Below are 17,976 nucleotides of genomic sequence, written 5' to 3'. Positions count from 1 at the left end.
CGTTCGCGGTCGCCGTTAATCTTCACCTATCCCCCTCAGCATCATTAATCCAGACTGTTCGGAGCACGGAGATTCAAATCTCATTCATCCAGCGCTACCGAGATACTCGCCAACGAAAATAGCATGCAGAGTAACTAGGTACGAATAAGACTGTTTGATCCGATGTTACGCTATACCTAGCAGTAGCTCGAAGATATCGTGTAGTCGAATATTAATTATCCTTTCAACGATTATTTTTGAAATCCATCATCGTGATTATTCGCACGATATTTCATCTCGGGTTAAAGAAAATAATGTAAAAAAGAAAAACAACTCTAGTAAAATATCTTTGTACTTACCAGTTGTTTTAAAATATCATCGGGCACGTTTCTAGTTGAATTACAAATGGCGAAGGCCGAAGAGTGTGAAAATATAAGTGGTGCCTTGCTGACCCCGAGCGCGTCTCTCATCGTCGCTCTCGCTGTATGGCTCAGGTCGATGAGCATTCCTAATCTATTCATTTCCCTAACTACTGATCTACCAAAATGCGTCAGTCCCCCACCTGAAACATGCGTAATGAAAATTCACAAGTCAATCGCGATGCACGCGAATACGATGCGAAGCTTCGTTCGATCGTCGGTAGCAATTCACTTCGCCGTCGGTCCAGAAAACTAGGAACGTTGAATAACGGAAGAAACAAACGATTGATGTTTGTTGAAATGAATGAATATAGATGTGAAAAAAAGAAGAGAACTGAAAAATAAATCATAAAAATTCATCGACCGAGGAAATATGCGGAAGATGCGAGGAATTGTCAGGGATACCAATTTGTGTACGTTTGTACTCTTTCATATTCCACGAGAGTGAGTCGAGCCCAGAGGGTAGCTTGGTGTATAACGCTGACATGAATATATTAACGTTTTCGTACTCTCTTTATTAACCGTCACCTCGGAGTGACGGAGCGCCGTGACTCCGACAATCAGAACTGCAAGATGTTCTTTATTTTTCACAGTCTGATTAGGCCTCCTTCTCCGCATGTCTTCTTATTTTTCATCGCGCATTCAATTTTTTTTTTTTTTCTTTCATTCCAGCAGAATTCAGGTTTCGACGGCATGGTAAAGAATCTCGGTGGAAGTTACTCCGACCTTGAATGCACGAAACCTTGGCAAGTTTCCGGTGGCTATGCCGTCAGGAATACTCGACTCTAGGATTGAGCCACCCTTTCCTCAAGGACAAAGAAGCAGTCCAACCGTATCACGATCAAAGTCAGCTCCTGAAAGATCGATGATTCCCAAAGGTGCAGAAGGCAAAGAGGTGGTTATGGAATAGCGCAGAGGCCGAGGTTAAGTAGGGGGTGGTGGAAGGGCGAAGGGTGAAGGTTGATATGAAAGAGGGAGGAAGGAGATACGGCCGCGGGGGTAAATTGTTCCTAGGAAAGGCGTCACAGTTCCAAAGTCAGAAGCGTTTGAAAGGTGAGCCTCTTAGAAACCGGCGTGCGTATTTCATTTACCTTGTAAGTATACGTGTATACCCACCGTGGTTATACTGCAGACTCATCCTGGTCCCGAATGAAAGTTACACAGGAATTTTAACGTTGTTTTTTGCCGAAAAAAGAACCCGGAGCGTGATAGAACGAAAAATAAATAAAATACAGGAAATTGGGATATCGACGCACCTGACTCTCCGTCTCCTTGTTCAACGGATGAACTTTTTGCCCACGGTGTGTTGCAGGTGTGCGTTAGCGTCAGATATCGTACACCCAACTGATAAAGAGTCCTCAGCACCGCGAGGCTGCTACCGAGGCTGTGTCCACCTTCTACTCCTATCAAGGATGCTATCCTTCCGTTTCCGTGTGCCTCGAGGATTTCTGGAATTTTAAGGAGAAAAAAAGATACAAAATACGTATACATACAGTGTGTATACGCGTTATACATATCATGATTTCCCCTAGGCACTGGGAACTCCATTCAGCGGTTAAAAATGGCCAAGTAGATTCGTCGGGAAAATGCTGTTGGCAGAGGGTTGCGCTTGCCTTGTTACGTATCTACACAATTCCCTGGTACGCTCGATGCGTCGAAAATCTTATAGGATGAGGACCGCGGTATTTGAAAATCTAAGACTCCTACTCGTGCAGTATTCGTATAAAAAATATTCTTGAAATCGCACCACTCGCGATTCCAAGTTTTGAAAATATTCACATCGTCGATGAAAATTACTTCGCTTTTTACGGGCGTATATGATGTATAGCGTTTTCCTTAATTTGTTCACCTTCGCTTGGCAGTTGGAGAAAGTATAAAATGAAGTTTATAGCAGAGGTGACGTCTCACAACAAAGCGCTACGCTGCTGGCTACGCTGACTCCAGCAAAGCTCGGGCTTTCTCGTAGACCGAGAAATTTAAATATTAGACCCATGCATGGATTGCGACGAATCAAAGTGGGTCTACGACTAACAATAAAACCAATCGATGTGTCTTATAATTTTGCTGTTCCCAACAGCAAATAATTGATGATTATTCGATCGATTGCACGAGTAGATGATTTTGGCTTTCAGATTTGGATTCCTGAGCTGATTATATGTGAGATAACCCTTGAGAAGCAAGAAAAAAAATTGATTTTTGGGCCAAAAGTAAAGCTATTTGAAAATTGATTGTATTACACTTTTCTGACGTATTTTGACCTCAGGAATCCAAATCTGAAAGAAAACTTGATCTATCTCTAGAATTGACCAAGTTATCGTAAATTTTCAGCTTTTTGGGGTCAAAAATAAAAAATTTGTTTTTCAGTCTATCTTGATGTAATTCGAGCTCAGGAATCCGAATCCGAAAGAAAAATTGATCTATCTTCAAAAATGACCGAGTTATCGCCGAATTATCGCATTTTTTGGCATAAATTTCAGGATATCTCGAAGGGAAAAAATCGTAGCTCAATTTGGACAACGGATTCGTGTTCCTGAGGTCAAAATACATAAGAAAAGTGCCATACGATCAATTTCAAAAAATAAAAATTTTTGGTCAAAATTTGAGATTTTTCCAAGGGGTACCCCTTACGATTTTTTCAAATTTTGACAAAAAATTTTTATTTTTGAAAATTGATCGTTTGGCACTTTTCTTACGTATTTTGACCTCAGGAACACGAATCCGTTGTCCAAATTGAGCTACGATTTTTTCCTTTCGAGATATCTCCATTTTTATGGTAAAAAATGCGAAAAAATGCAGATAACTCGGTCATTTCCACAGATAGATCAATTTTTCTCTAGGATTTGGATTCCTGAGCTCGAATTACATCAAGATAGACTGAAAAACAAATTTTTTATTTTTGACCCCAAAAAGCTGAAAATTGGCGATAATTCAGTCAATTTTAGAGATAGATCAATTTTTCTTCCAGATTCGGATTCATGAGGTCAAAATACGTCAGAAAAGCATATTAAACCCAATGAAAAGAATGATTTATTTTTTGCTCAAAAATCGAATTCTTTTTTGGTTCTTCAAGAGTAATCTCACATACAATTAGCTCAGAAATCCAAATCTGAGAGCCAAATCCATCTACTCATGCAATTGATCGAGTAATCATTGGGTGGAACAAATTTTCCACCTGATATTTTGAGGTAGCCCATTCGTTTTTCTTTATTTTATTTATATAGAGGGATATGACGCGAGTGTTATCCGAAATCCTAGGAATTGCTGTAATTGGTTTTGTTATGTTGGGGTAAGAATTTGTTTGTTTGTGAGGATTGATTCAAACTTTAGGGTTGGATTAGTTGGGGACCTAAGAAGTGTCGGAAGTTGACCGCGGGTTGTTGGAACGTTTGGATTTGGTGGAACAGCCCGAGGGCGAATTAGTTAACAGATTTTGTATCCCGGTTCGTCGGGATAGTGTTTGTGAATAGTTGGAATATTGGTTATTAGTAAATTTCGCTGAATTTCGTATCGGTGAGAAGTTTGAAGGAAATTTTAGCACCCGAAAGGAACATCTTCGCTGAAACTTGACTTTACGCATACACACCGAATAAACCTATGCAATATCGGTCCGGTGAAGAGAATTCACAAATATCGCTTGTTATTCTCTTCAGCAATTGTCAGAGAACAATTTCTCACAGTAAAATACCCTAGACGTACTGCAAAGAATGAAATAAAAAAAGGTTCACCAAAAACGAGAAACATCAATTCGAAATGGCGGCCGCTAACTTGCCATTTTCTAGTACAATTCATCTTCGATATGTTCTTCAAAAGATTGTTTACGTCGATAGAGAAATAAATTCGAAAAACAAGTTTGAATCGATATCAAGACCGTCCTTGGACGACTGTAACACCTTCGAGAGCGTGGTTTACTTTAGTAAAAAGTTCTCTGCTATGATAGCGAGAGAAGAAAAGAAAAATAAAAAAAATAAGAGAAAAGCATTTTTTCACGTAAACCCGGGGCGAGTTTTCTCCGGAGCGATGGAATTGATCCGACTTTGTGAGCGACGCTTTCGCGTAAGAAAATGGGGAGGAAGAATACCTAAAGACAAATATTTGGCGAGCACGGAAATGCGACAAGAGAATCTCCTCGGCATATATACGTCGAAAGACCGAAGCGCTAAGCTAACGCGGTCAGGTAGTTCGGCGGGTATCGAGCGCGAACAATTTCCGCACCGTCATTTTTAGCGATCTTCAAAAACTTCCTTCGAGTCCGACAAATTTATTTTTGCTCATCCAACAAGTCGTTGTTGGTTCAATGTTTTTTTTTATTTCACCCGGAAATATCGGAGAGCCTCGAATAAGGCGTCGATTTCGGGCTTAACCTTGTCGGGAATCAACCCGACGTTTCCCCTTTCGATTACGTCGGTAAGTGTATAGGGTGATTGCTTTTAAAGCCGACTCGATAGCAGGGAAATATATGCGCCCGCATTGGTTTCCCTCTGGAGTGCGCATGTTACAGGGGCGTCAGTGGGGCAAAACTGGAGAGAGAAAACAAGGACATCCGTGTGAGCTTGATCCGTCCTTGACCGTGACATACGTTACGTACGAAAGCCCGATCGATAATTCCGTTTGAAAAATTTTCGTAATAAAATACCTCGATTGAAAAATATAAAAAAAAAAAAAACTACAGAAGGGAAGAAGGTTTTACTCACCTCTGGAGGACGCGGCGAACTGCATGTGTTGCGAGTATTTTTCGATCAATCTCTTTATGAGATCGACTTGTTCCAGGGTCAGCTGAACGGCATTTAGATGCTGAGATTCACACGGTACGTAGGCGGCCCAAAACTGAAAGAAAAAGAAAAATGCGTCACTTCGAATCTCCGTAGCGCAGCTGATCAAAGTTCACAATCAAGGCGACTTGAGGCACGTGCATCTTGACAAAGTCTCATTATCAGTAATGTTAGTCGAAGTGAAATTGGCATCTTAAAGTAGTTCTGATTAGCCCAAAACCAGAACCTCGACATCTCGAGTATATATCTACAGCTGAATCGCTAACGGAAATGGATCACGCCTGGGGCTGAGGGTTGGTTGTCTGATTTCGCTATATCGAAATTGCTTTACGAATTCATGGTTTGAGGGGCTGCTTTCCCGATGCACCTCGACGATCTCCGAACCGACGTGTACGCACACGTGCGTTCGCTTGTCCACTATCGGCAGAGTTTTAATTAACGAAGGCACTCCGTTTCAGAACGGACGAATCAGAATTCGAATTTCTGGAACTATGTACGCAGTCGTTGAATGAAAAGCGAAAAAAGACAAGTGAACGTATTGTGCGATACGGACATTCGACATAATTGTATTCCACTCGTGAATTCATACGAAACGAAAACAGTGGAAAACTCATGCCATTCTCTCCGCAGATGTGACAAGTAATCGCGCAAAGTACAAAGTAATCGCCGACGTTCGAGTAGCTTTGAATAAAACAACGAGTACTTGAGTGCACCGCGAGAACATCGATCAGACATACCAGATGGTTTTGCATTATTTATCATACTTCTTTTTTACCTCTGTGTATATATATTCATTTCGTTTATCCCACGAACTCCGCAATGTTTTGATTGTCTGGCGAACTCTCTGGGTCACGCAGAATTCACCCGGAGTTTTGAGAAAATTATTCGGTGACTTAAAAAAAAAATCAAAAATGAAAATCCATAACTTTTTCGGATCACTGACAATCCGATGATAAATCGTTTCGCGAACCGCAGTTTATCCATGATCTGCTCTCGAATTGAAAAAAACTGAAATCACAAAAGCGTATCGGGCAAAATTTTTACTACGAATATCTTAATCTTTTTTTCATCAAGTTTTTCCGATTTGTTTTTTCGCTCGTTATCGTAGTTATTTTCATGAAGATATTTCACGAGCGGTACTACGGTAGAATTAAGATTTCGGTGGACGTAGCACAATCGATCGAGTTCCCTATTCTAATCTGTAGCAAGAGAAGCTGTGCCTGCGGATTATCACAAGAGTTGGCACTAATAACAGACAGATAAACGCGATAGCTACTCGAGAATGTAATGAACTTCAATATCTGTCTGGATTGGTATCTGTTATTAACGAGCATAGTTTCACCGGGTGTGTCAGGTGGTTTGTAGAGGGTAGGCTCGTTAACGGCAGATATCCGGCGGTCGTAAATTCATCGCTAAGAAATAATTGTCCCGCGGTGTTCCGGTCAAGGAAAAAAAAAGCTCCAATGAACCGAACGACGCGAAGTTGTAACGAGGCAAGGTTGCAGCGTTGAAAATATATCGAACGACAAATTCGTACACCGTTTATAATAATTTGTGCGAAGAAGCGGGTGAAAAGAAAAAAAAAAAAAAAAAAAAACAACAACTAACAAATAAAAGGCAATCATTCGCAATTTACAGAAAAGTGCATTACGATCGCGCTCCCAATTGGAATCATTGGACGTCTTATCGGTCACGATACCTAAAACAATAAAGGTTGAACGAATGAGTTGATATTTTTTATATCCCGCAAATTCTATACGTACTTAATATTGAATTCTAATCCGTCACGGATTTAATGTTTAATTTACCGGCGGTGAAAACTAAGTGTACACCGCGAGAGCTTTTGTTTTCATTCGATTCATTCTACGATAAAGTAAATTTTCACAAACGCATGTAATCATTTTTAATCTTACCTAACACTTTTACATACCTATGAATTGCGAACGATTCGAGCCTACGAGTAAAGAAAATATTCTCTCGTGCAGATCAAGGCCCACGGTAATGTTCGACCGGTCCATAATCGGAATTGAAACCACTGAGGAGTAATCGTATACAAAATGCATTGGAAACCTTTCGTTTCATTTTTTGTCTCATTTTGTTCTTCTTTTTTCAGATACTGACGATAAAAGCGATGTGACGTAACGACGTTATGGCAGCAATAACCAGCACCGCGTGTATGAAATATGACGCTTACTTCGTGCTAGGGGAAAGTAAATTTTCAATTTATGAAAACGAATAGAAGAAGAAAAAATGATAAATAAATTAATGGTTAAAAAATACAAATGTTGAGACTCTGGTATTATACTTGGTGAGTGCAGGAGGTTGGATTACCATATATGCATATGAGGACATTATTATAGTTTTTGGTTTTCCCTTTTTTTTTTTGGTCCAAAAAGTTCCGACGTGCAGCTATGGAATTTATAATGGTTGATGCATTTCCATAACTTTTTCGAATTATTTTCGTGCACGAATCTGTGAATAAAATTTTCTCAAACGAACCGGTACACATCGAGGACACAAACTTTCGCGTTCTGTTCGTGCGATTTAAAGCTTCATTTGCCTTGGCAAAGTCGCGCGAAATCGAGTGAACATTTTATAAGACGGAGGATTCCATCGATTGCAATTCAGCGGTACAAGCAAGTTCGTACAAATTGCAGAAAATCCATGCGCTATAAATGACGGTGGAAGAAACTTAGGATCAACTGTAATTTTCTCAATCGCGACTTTGTCAAGCTCAGAATATCGTGAGAGAAAAAAAATTGGTCAAATCGGTACAGTTTTAATATATTCATAATTTCTTTTCCTTTATCTCAATGATCCTAGTCTGTGCAAAGTCAAGACCTCTACGTCTTCGCCTGTATACGCGAATCATATTCCAGGTAGTAAAAAGTACACGCCGTTACGGTTGAGGTAAAAGAAAACGTTCAGTCAAAGTCGGTAATAGAGGTGAAGTGCATTGCACTTTTCAGTAGAAATAAGAGTCGGAGGGCAATCAAGAGCTCATGGATGGAAAGGAAAACGCTGCTCCAGTGCTGATCAAGCGACCCAGTTTTGCGGAGCTTTCGAAAGGGTTCAAGAATTAAGGCGGCGCAATGAATGCCAGTGTTAGCTCCATTACTCCGCTAGTCGTCCTCGTTTGCTATGATATGTGCGAATCTTTTGTCTTCCCTGGGGACAAAAAGCTCGGGTTGTCTATAGAATTTGCGACCCGGCTTTACTTTGTCAAGAGTAGAAAATTTCTCTCCGTAAAACACGACGAATTTATACTTACCGATCGAACGCCGAAGCTGGATTGTTTTTTTTTTTTTGTTTTTTTTTGGCAGGAAGGAGGCGAGAGGGAATCATAATGCACGTATATTGATTCCGAACCGATGACAAGACCGTCTGGATCTTGACTAACAAGTTTTAATGAAAGGAGCTTAAAAGCTTTGGCATTTTCACTGGTGACGAAAGACAACATAGTATTGACAAATATTGAACTTCTCAAATTTGCGAACACGAATTTTCTACAAAATTTCAACTCCGAGGTTCTCACCTCGTTCTTACGTCAGCGTTGCGAGGCCTTATTTCAAACAGTTATCAAGGAAATAAAATACTCAAAGTCCCGTTTCACGGTGGAAACTAATAACGCTAGTTAAGTGATCGAAACTAATTGCGTAATTCTGTTATAAAATTTTCAGACTTTTGCCTCCACTTTGTTACTGAGCCGTTCTCGAACTTTGACATGGCTTCGTCTCGGGTATATGAAATCGTTTCGTTTGTTTCGAACAGTTGTACTCTGCCGCAGGGTTTCTATAGAACTTCCCAATTCCTCTCGCCTTCCTCGTAAACTTTGGCATCGTTCCCCGAGCTCTCGAATCGCGAACTATACGTTCTTCCAATATTTACGGGGTATACCCACGCATACGTGCTCCCTACCGCGCTCTGTGCGTGGGACTATGAGTGCCCACTTTTATCACATATGTCCTAAGGTAAACGGTGTTCGCGTACCCTGAGGTGTTATTTTTCTTTGTAACTGAAACCCGTTTCGTCAACTTTTCTCCAACAAATTTGAGCACCGGAATGCAATTACGAGAGCTTTCCGCCCCTCACTTCGATAAAAAGCCGTATATTTGTCGTGTCAATTATTATTGACGTAGGGTATATAGAAAATAGACCGCGAATCGAGTCCTAAGTTTTCTATCGAAGCAAGGGACTTCTAATGCTGTTGTCGCATAATTTGGCGTCTTTTTTATTCCGATTATATTTGTTGGAAGTACGAATCAAACGTAGGATATGTTTCACACGGTGCAGTGCGAACGTTATTCAATTCGAGGAGTGCCCGAGTTAAATAATGCGGTCGAATATTCGACAAATTTAATGTGGAGATGGAACATTTGTTACCAACTTCCTCCTCGCTCCCGATGAACAGCGAATATCTCAGAATTCTTGTATTGATTCTATACGATTTAACAGGTTCGTGAACCCGTCTATGTTACAAAGAAAACCGGGGACCGATCGCTTCGCGAAATACCGTTGCCAATCTTGATAAACCGAAAACTTGCAAAGTTGCATTTATAAAATCTCTATGGGATCTCTGGCATGTTATTGCGTACGTGCATTTCTGTGTAGTTTCGGAATCTCTTTTGTTTTCAGCCACAATTTTATGCTAAAGAACTCTTCAAAATGAGATACTTTCAAGATACGAAAGAATCTCCAAGGTTTTTTTAAAAAAAAAAAAACCATTCGATTATCAAGGGATGGAATACTTTTGAAAAAAAATAAAAAAACGATATACATTGGCTACGATTAGGGATCTTACTGTAGCGATGACTCGGAGAGAGAAAGAGAGAGAGAGACGGAGAGAAAGGAGAAAGATCAGCTATCGGAATGGTTTTGTCTGTACACCAGGGCGCAAGCCCTGCAAAATGCACGAAAACTCCCAGTGAATGCGGCAGCTCGAGGAGATGGCTTATCGACCTCTGGTGCAGAATTTATTGTCGATGGACCGCCTTTAATTCTCGGTTTAAAGATTTATCTAGTTATAAATCTGGAGAATGGAGAGAAGCGAGACGCCAAAATGCAGCTACTTCGTACCTCATATAAGTTACGCGCAGTAATACTATTATTTCCGAAGCCACACTGGCGCGGTACTCGTTTCTAATTACATTCGAAAATAACATCATCGTTCGTTCATCGCAATTCAACTCACCTGTCCACCGACCATGCCCTGCCGCAGTCTGAGTAAGTCCGTCTGACTCCAGGCGCTCTTACTCCAAGGTACCACCTGGCGAAGGTCCGTGTCGAATTCAAACTCCGCCAGCTGGTTGTGAACGAAGTTTCGTATATTCCATGGCAGATCGTTGTGACCGTCTATGAGAGGAACTTCCGCCAGCACTTGTCGTACCGTCTCTAATCTCTCCCTCGAAGATGAGAGCGACGACTGACCACCGGCAGGTCGTGGACCAACGCGCCCGATCCAGCTTCCGACCGCAAAAACTATTGTCACTGCCCAAGCGCTGTTGTGCCAACCCTGGTAACATAAAAACCGAGAATAAGTCAAATAAATTATTGCGTTCGCCTGTATTTTCACGGACAAAATTCGTCACTCTTTCGACTCTTTGCAAAGACGTTGAAAAAATAAGGGAACGAAAGAAGCCGGAAGAAAGCGTAGTTGATCATTAATAACCGAGGGTTCTTGGTCCAGGCCGCCTCGTTGTCGGGCGAAGATATTCTTTTATATTTTGGTTTACAATTGTGACTCGCTCGCGTCAATAAATACCGTATAAAACCATTGTCGTCGACTCGTCTATTATCGGCGATGAAATTGACGAAATACGAGGTAACCGTAGAGCAAAAGTATGCGGGGGTCTTTTCGTTGGAACCTCGTGAGAGAAGAGTACCGCGAAATGTGCGAACTTCAAAGGTTGTGTAGAGGTGCAATTGGTAATTGCACGTCTAGCATAAAAAGAACAAAGGTTGGACGAGGCTGGTGCAGTAGCTCGGAGCTTTCAAGACGTGCTGCGTAGCAGAAAATGTTAAAAGGTTAACGTCAGATAATTGAGCTTTTTCTCACACACACACACACACACACACACACATACTACCGGTTTGAAGCTCTTCTTCGCGGACGTGGTACTCCAGCACGTGCGCGTCTTAAGGTACGACCCACCCTCCCTCGTCCGTGTCCCGACGTTCGTTCCTCACCCGTTCTCAGGTATGTGGTAGATATATATATCAGAGGCGAGGTGTTTTGCACTTGTCTCTTTAGGGCACAGAGAAATTTCGAAGGAGCTTCCGATACGCCCCTTAGATTTTGGTATCAGATCGTCGAACGTTAAATGCCGTTCAAACGATATATCCACATCTCGTGGATATCTCTAATCTGAACGCAATTTCAAAGCTATTAGGTTGTTCAAAGTTCATAGGCATCATTCGGAATCACGGTACGATTCTACCGAGCCTGCGAGTTATAACTAAATTTCACTACTTAGACGGTTGAATACTCTCCTTATCTCGATGTCACGTATCTCGGCAGCGATTACAGCCAATAAACCGTTCCGTCAGGATTCCGCAACTTCTTCGTCGATAAAAAGTTCCGGCGTGTAATTCGATTTGTCGTACATGCGGTGTTGATGAAAGAAATGAGCGATTCGTGTGAAAAAAATTATTGTTTCGGGAACGCGGAACGGATGATCTTACTTATTAGAACTCGCCCCGGTCGATCATCTCAACTTTATTCGAGGCGATAAAACTTTCGTCCGAAGCGGCGGTGGTTCTCGTTAGTCAGTTTGAAAACGGTAAGGAGAATCGAGTGGTTTCCCCCGAGGGCTTTACCAGAGCTCGTGTACGGTACGTATTGCGCGATACGTATTGCGGGTGGGGGGGCTTAAAGTCCCCCGTTGGATACTTCCGCGCTACCAAGGCGAAACAATGGGGATAATAATGATAACTTCGTCATTCATCTATTTAGGTGTTGACTGATCCTTCGGCTTAGTAGTCCTGGCGCAATTATCTTCCGCTAATCATCTTAGGGACGTTGTAGCGCCGGATTCACTCGCACATTAAATATATACGTCTAGAATTTCTCGAGGTACGTACATACGCCGGTACATGTACCGTCGTATACCATGGCGTCGCGTCGGATACGTTGAAAATTCAACCCTCCCTACAGACATCCCTGGCGCAGAATGTAATTTTCAGACAACGAATAGCTCAGGCTAGTTCCCTTCGAATTATTTACAACGGCAAATAAGAATGGCTAACCAAAATTTCTCTCTTGTCTCACGAATCGCGAAAATTTGAGAACGGAAAATCGCTACATCGTGAATCCAGTGTTTGAAATTGGAGCTACTGAGAACGGTATCAAGTTCGCGTCAGACCGAATGAGGTATTTCGATGTTCGGAATGGGGTTTTCCAGGCTTAGTTGCGATTGTCTACCGAATTAAGATTGACTGCACAGCTCGAGTTGCATAGCTGCAGGTTCTTAACGTCTAACGCCGTCGGGGTGTTTGCTGGGGTACAAGGGGTAAGGGAGGACGTAGGATTTGTAGCACTACGGAGGGCCAAGGTGGAACCTCTCCTGGCACTTGGCCCGTACCTCGGCGGTACGGCTGGCAGAGCTCGTTTATTTATATATATTTCCCCGCACACCGACGGAGTTGCAGTACAGAGTCAAGACTTCCGGATTCAAGGCAAACGACAAGACTAGACTGCTAGCACACCGCCCCCGGCGCACCTCCGCGAAACTCTTGATGAAGATTTATAAAGCTGTCTTTTGACCTCCAGCTATTTCTCAACGCGCAAACTTCAACCTCGAATCCGAAAAAACAAAAAAACTTGTGGATTTCTTTCCCTCTGATATGATATGATGTACGACAAGTTCTGCACGTAGCCACCGCTCACCGTCTTGAATAATTCGCACAATTCTCACATTTTTCAAAATCCTCTTGCCTCGCTCGCGAACGAGCTCCGACGCTGTATTTTCGTCGAACCCACCTGACCCCGTGTCGTATAACCCTTACCCTTAGCTCTCCATTGCATTTTACCGCGTCACCCGAAAGCTTTTTATTTGCCATGCGGGTTTAAAAGAGAAATGAAACGCGGAACGATTTCAATGTCGACCGCATAAAAGGTGCACGTATAAAGTGCGAGGTAAATCTTTGCTACGTTTGCCTTTTTGATACCTTCGAAACTGATGGCCACTGGTTCCCGTACGTTCCACGTACTCTCGCACCGCCAGAATATGGGCGTGATACTCGCACGGATTTTTACGGTATCTCGCAGTTTCGGCTATTTGCATGAATTTTAGGTAACTATAAACTACGCGATATGGGGAAAAATAATGCCCTACCACATGCATAAAAATGTACACGACACTGAAGATGTGTCGGGTACGACGCGCCGGCATGCGAAAGACGTGTTCCAGCATATGTACGTACAATGTACGTACATAGAAGTATATAGACTCGCGTCGAGCGCGTATGGTGGTCGCGAGAATTTTAAATTCGAGTTATTTTTTTTTTTTTTTTCTTCACTTCGGTATTCCGGAAACCGATATCCAAGCCAATCTTGGCGCAGGAAGGATCGGACTCGAAATTTCGCTCGGTGCGCGAGTCGAGTTTCCCGTTTCCTTTGAGAAAAAATAAAGAAAAACAAAACAACACAAAACATTTTCTTTAAATTATGAATAACGGCTCACGAGTCCCGAATGTCTCGGAGATAACGAGTTCGGGGGATGTGTTCTTCGAGCGAAATATAATTTCGAAAAGGCAGGATGCTGTTTATGAAAATTTTATGCAAAGGCTGCAACGGCGGTTCGGATAAGACTTTCGAAAAATAACTCATAGCGCGCTGGAAGACGCGAGGTAATAAATGAAAACGCAACTCTTCGCGACTACCGTACGGTATTTGTGGTAATTTTATCGTCGGTCGTCCCAATAGTTTTCATCTTCTTCGTCCGACCGTCTCGTTTCCAATGGAACATTGACTCGCAATCAGAGACAACGATTACCGTGCAATCGAAGTAGTCGGTCATATAAATCGTATATATATATATATATCGTAATCGTATAAAACTGAACTGCCACACTCAAAAGTAATGGGCAAAATGAAAATACCGGTCGGCAATACGATTGCGGCGAGGCGCCACGTGCGGAAAAGTATTATGCACATCGACCTACCCCTCGCGTTCGTGTATTATGTTTCCATTTGTATGCTATAGAGACAATACAGAACTCGTGCGTGGGTGGAAATAAAAATTTTTCGATGTACAGGTATTAGGGGCCGCGTCCAGCGATAAGGATGCGACTCGCTTCCCGTTTTATCTCCTTTTCATTCTTTATCGCCGGAGCGCTTGTTTTTTTTTTATTTTTTTCTCATCGAAAAGAATTGGAAATGGCTGTACGCGCGAAACTCTCGCTGCTTTTTTTATGTGGAATTCGCAAGTTCATTGGCGGATTAATTTAGCGGGTCAGTAACGGCTTGCGAAATGGTCGTAAGTATATATACGGTCGATATACTCACTGCGGACGTCGAATGGAAATCAACTCGGGCGGATCAGTTTTCATGGCGAGTACGTACCAACGAATATCGAGAGCCCTCGGATCGCACGCTCGGAATGCCTGCCAGAGGAACTACGGAGCTTCTCGAACGTTACGGCGTATTATTTTAGACTACGTACAGCGAACGTATTCGCCCGCGATTCCGCTTCAAAATTACATTGTTCAGGCTCTGCTAATTAACGTGAAATGTGGCGATGGTTTCGATACCTGATCGATGAAAACTGAAACATTGGTCCGGTAAAAATTTGTAATACGCCGTGGATTGTAATTTCGGATAGAATAATGTTGCGGCCGGTACTAGGAGCTGCGGATGTCGGAGCGGTGGTCGGTTTATAAAAACGTAATTTCTGCCCAAGCTATTGATATAATTACGAATTGGGGCTTGTTCTCATTGTAATTACATGAGCGCGATAAAACAAATGTTATCGCAATTTAGCGGTTAGCTGGATTTTAATTAACGATTACTAGCTGTATAATTAGTTTCAAAGCATCGGTTATTTCGAACCTGATTAACCGTCGACTCTGACTTCGAGACAATGCGTCGTTTTCGGCGCATCGAGTTTTTTTTTTTTTACGAACGAGAAGACGAAGCGTAAAAAAATCTACGAAATGAAATATTCCAGGCAAAAAAAATGGCCAACTTCATTCGACCGTTTATTTGCGACGAATGTATCCGCATACCAAGTGGCGAATCCAATTGGTCACAATTTCCCGATCGTTTTGATAGCTAAATTATTTCTTATCGTGGCACTTTAGTTACATAGCCACGTGTAATTTATGCAAGCAACAACAAAACGTCTCCGAGCGAAAGTAATTAAATTTTTTTAATGGTGCGTCTCATATATATACTTGAAATGTAAACTAAACGGAGACCCAGTAACCCAAAGAGATTTGGGGCCACTTGGATTGCTCCACCGATATCAGATGAATGTAATCATGCAGATATGCAGCTGCGTCAAGCTGCTGCCAGTTCTCCTTACGCTGTTGTTCGCTTTTTCCACGGTAAATGCGAAAAAAGTTGCCGCCAGATTGGGAGAAGCGTGCGGTAAGTTCAGTCAGAATATCTGTACCGGTGAACGGCGGAAATTTCGAAGATTTCGATAACGAAGTGAAAGTCGGGCGGCGTCGGGAATTTACGAAAAAAAACGATAAAAACGAATGGAGAAAAAAAAAAATTGATAACGGTGAGAAGACTTCGTGGAGAAAAATTTATAAGTGCGGTATGGTTTTCATTCCAGATTTCCAGTATCTCGAAGGAAGGGGTACTTCATACTTCTTGTGAGTATAACAATTCCATCTCACCTAATAAAATCATTGAGAGATCGATTGTTTTTTGATGATAAAAAAAATGTATTTCAAGGCCTGATGATTTCGCTCGCTGGGATTCGGTTACAAACCTTGTTAATTGCTGCGAGCACGAAGAGGTCCCGGGGTATGTACCTAAATCATATTTTACGCATGATCGTTATCACGATTTTCTTCCGCCAAGTCGTACGCACAATCTAGACACCAAGGTTTCATGCGATCGGTTTTAGGTGCACCCCTTGTCCCGAACGGGAAAGTATGCTTTGGACTCTGGAGGTTGAGAACAGTAACTACATAGCTTGTACCGCGGTACCAGAGAGTTTCGTGCATGTTCTGAACGTAATGTTTGCTCATCGAAAGAAACGTAACGCATAGTTGAAAAAGTGAATGTGAATATTGATTTCTGACGTATTTACAGGCAAGACGAAATGCGTCGAGCAGACGGATGAACGGTCCACCGTTGAACTCCGGATGGAAGAGTGGAAAAGGTGATGAAATTTCCGAAATCAAAAAAACCAGCCCACACAATCGAGTCATTAATCTCGCGAATACTTTTCAGGAAATGTTAGGAAGACGCAGCAATTCCAACGTCAAGTAAACCCGGACAAACAACGTTCGGACCGCGTCGAACGCTATACACCGGAATACGCAGGCATAGGTAGTGCAGAACTCGTCCAGTTGATATCAGTTGTCAGTGAATGAGAATCAATGAATTTTCAGGCTTCCCGATGGCGGATATACCCTGGGATCAACTCACGTATAATCACGGTAACCAACGGCCACCTCCACCTTACCTCGGTTCGGCCGGTGGAAGAAATACCGCGGATCAGCGGTCTTATACTCAGAACGACTGTAAGCCGCCAATGGGCTTGGATTTCGATGATTACTACCAACCGTATCCGTTGGCGGACGGTCCGAATGTCTTCTACGGTGGCGGTAGGCCGCCGGGTTCGTACGCGCCGAACCAGCAAGGAATTGGATATCCTTACCGTAACGGCGATCAAGATGATCCTGACAGACCACCGCAAGCGCGAGCACCCTACAAAGTTAACGACGACGCTGACGGGACTGCCAACCTCGATAACCGTCAGGTATGTCGCGAGGTTTTGCTTTGATTATTCGACGAATTCTCATCGACACATAAATGGAGTTTATGGCGCCGGTTTAATCGATTCGATTAATTTTTCACCCGTAGATGGATGGAGATTACATACAACAGCAGCAGGAGAATACATACTACAGAAGGAATATATCACCGAATTCTCGCGGTATATCCGAAAGAAAAAAGCGCAGACGTCGACGTCCTCGTAAAAGCAGGCGACAAGCTCCTGCGGATTATGTGTCGCAGCAGCGAACACCCTACTGACCGGTCAACGCTGGAATCTTCGATTAGCAATCATTTCTTGAGACTTGCTTGTATATCGCTGATTACAGAGGTACTTGGGTGTTATGCCAAGTCCTCGATTCAATCATCTCAGCCTTTTTTGTGAATCGTGATAAAAAATTTTCTGTCGGACACGCAGTCTGTTTAATTTGTTATCTGTGTATAGCTTATCGTATAAATACAAGCGATATTTGTGATGAATTTTAGATCTGAAAATGATGCTGATAATACCCAATAAAGAAACAACGAATTGCCGTAAGTGAATTCTTGTGAATCACCCTGAAAAGATGTAACCAACTCATAGTCATTGGATCGTACAGTCGATCGCACTGTCACATTTGACCCAATCCGATTTGGTTCAAAATGTCGTCTAGTTTCATTAAATTTGGTTTGATTAAATTAATAACTGGAGTAATTCATTAGCTGATATAATTTCCGTACAGTGCTTCGTTTAATTCAGATTCAGAGCCAGCTTCAATCGAAGATTTGTACCAGATCTTGTATTTCTCGTTGGGGCGTTTGTCGATGAGGACTTTTCGATCTGTCTGACGATGCAACTTCATCTTCGGCGTTCGTC

The 17,976-nt window shown here is 42.2% G+C and overlaps 1 protein-coding gene across 2 annotated transcripts in view; it reads right to left on the bottom strand.

The window, feature by feature from the left end:
* Positions 1-17,976, bottom strand: part of LOC105683836 (dipeptidase 1-like) — a 133,504-nt gene that overhangs the window by 6,690 nt on the left and 108,838 nt on the right. For both annotated transcript variants that reach the window (XM_048653005.1, XM_012396752.3), the window contains exons 2-5: positions 10,359-10,679; positions 5,090-5,222; positions 1,655-1,846; positions 339-541 (exon numbers count right to left, since the gene is read on the bottom strand). In XM_048653005.1, coding sequence (XP_048508962.1) covers positions 339-541; positions 1,655-1,846; positions 5,090-5,222; positions 10,359-10,679 — 849 coding nt within the window. The remainder of the gene's footprint in view (positions 1-338; positions 542-1,654; positions 1,847-5,089; positions 5,223-10,358; positions 10,680-17,976) is intronic.

This window comes from Athalia rosae, chromosome 3 (assembly GCF_917208135.1).
Source record: "Athalia rosae chromosome 3, iyAthRosa1.1, whole genome shotgun sequence".
In the NCBI taxonomy this organism is placed as follows: domain Eukaryota; kingdom Metazoa; phylum Arthropoda; class Insecta; order Hymenoptera; family Athaliidae; genus Athalia; species Athalia rosae.
This window is presented reverse-complemented; position numbering and strand designations above follow the sequence as displayed.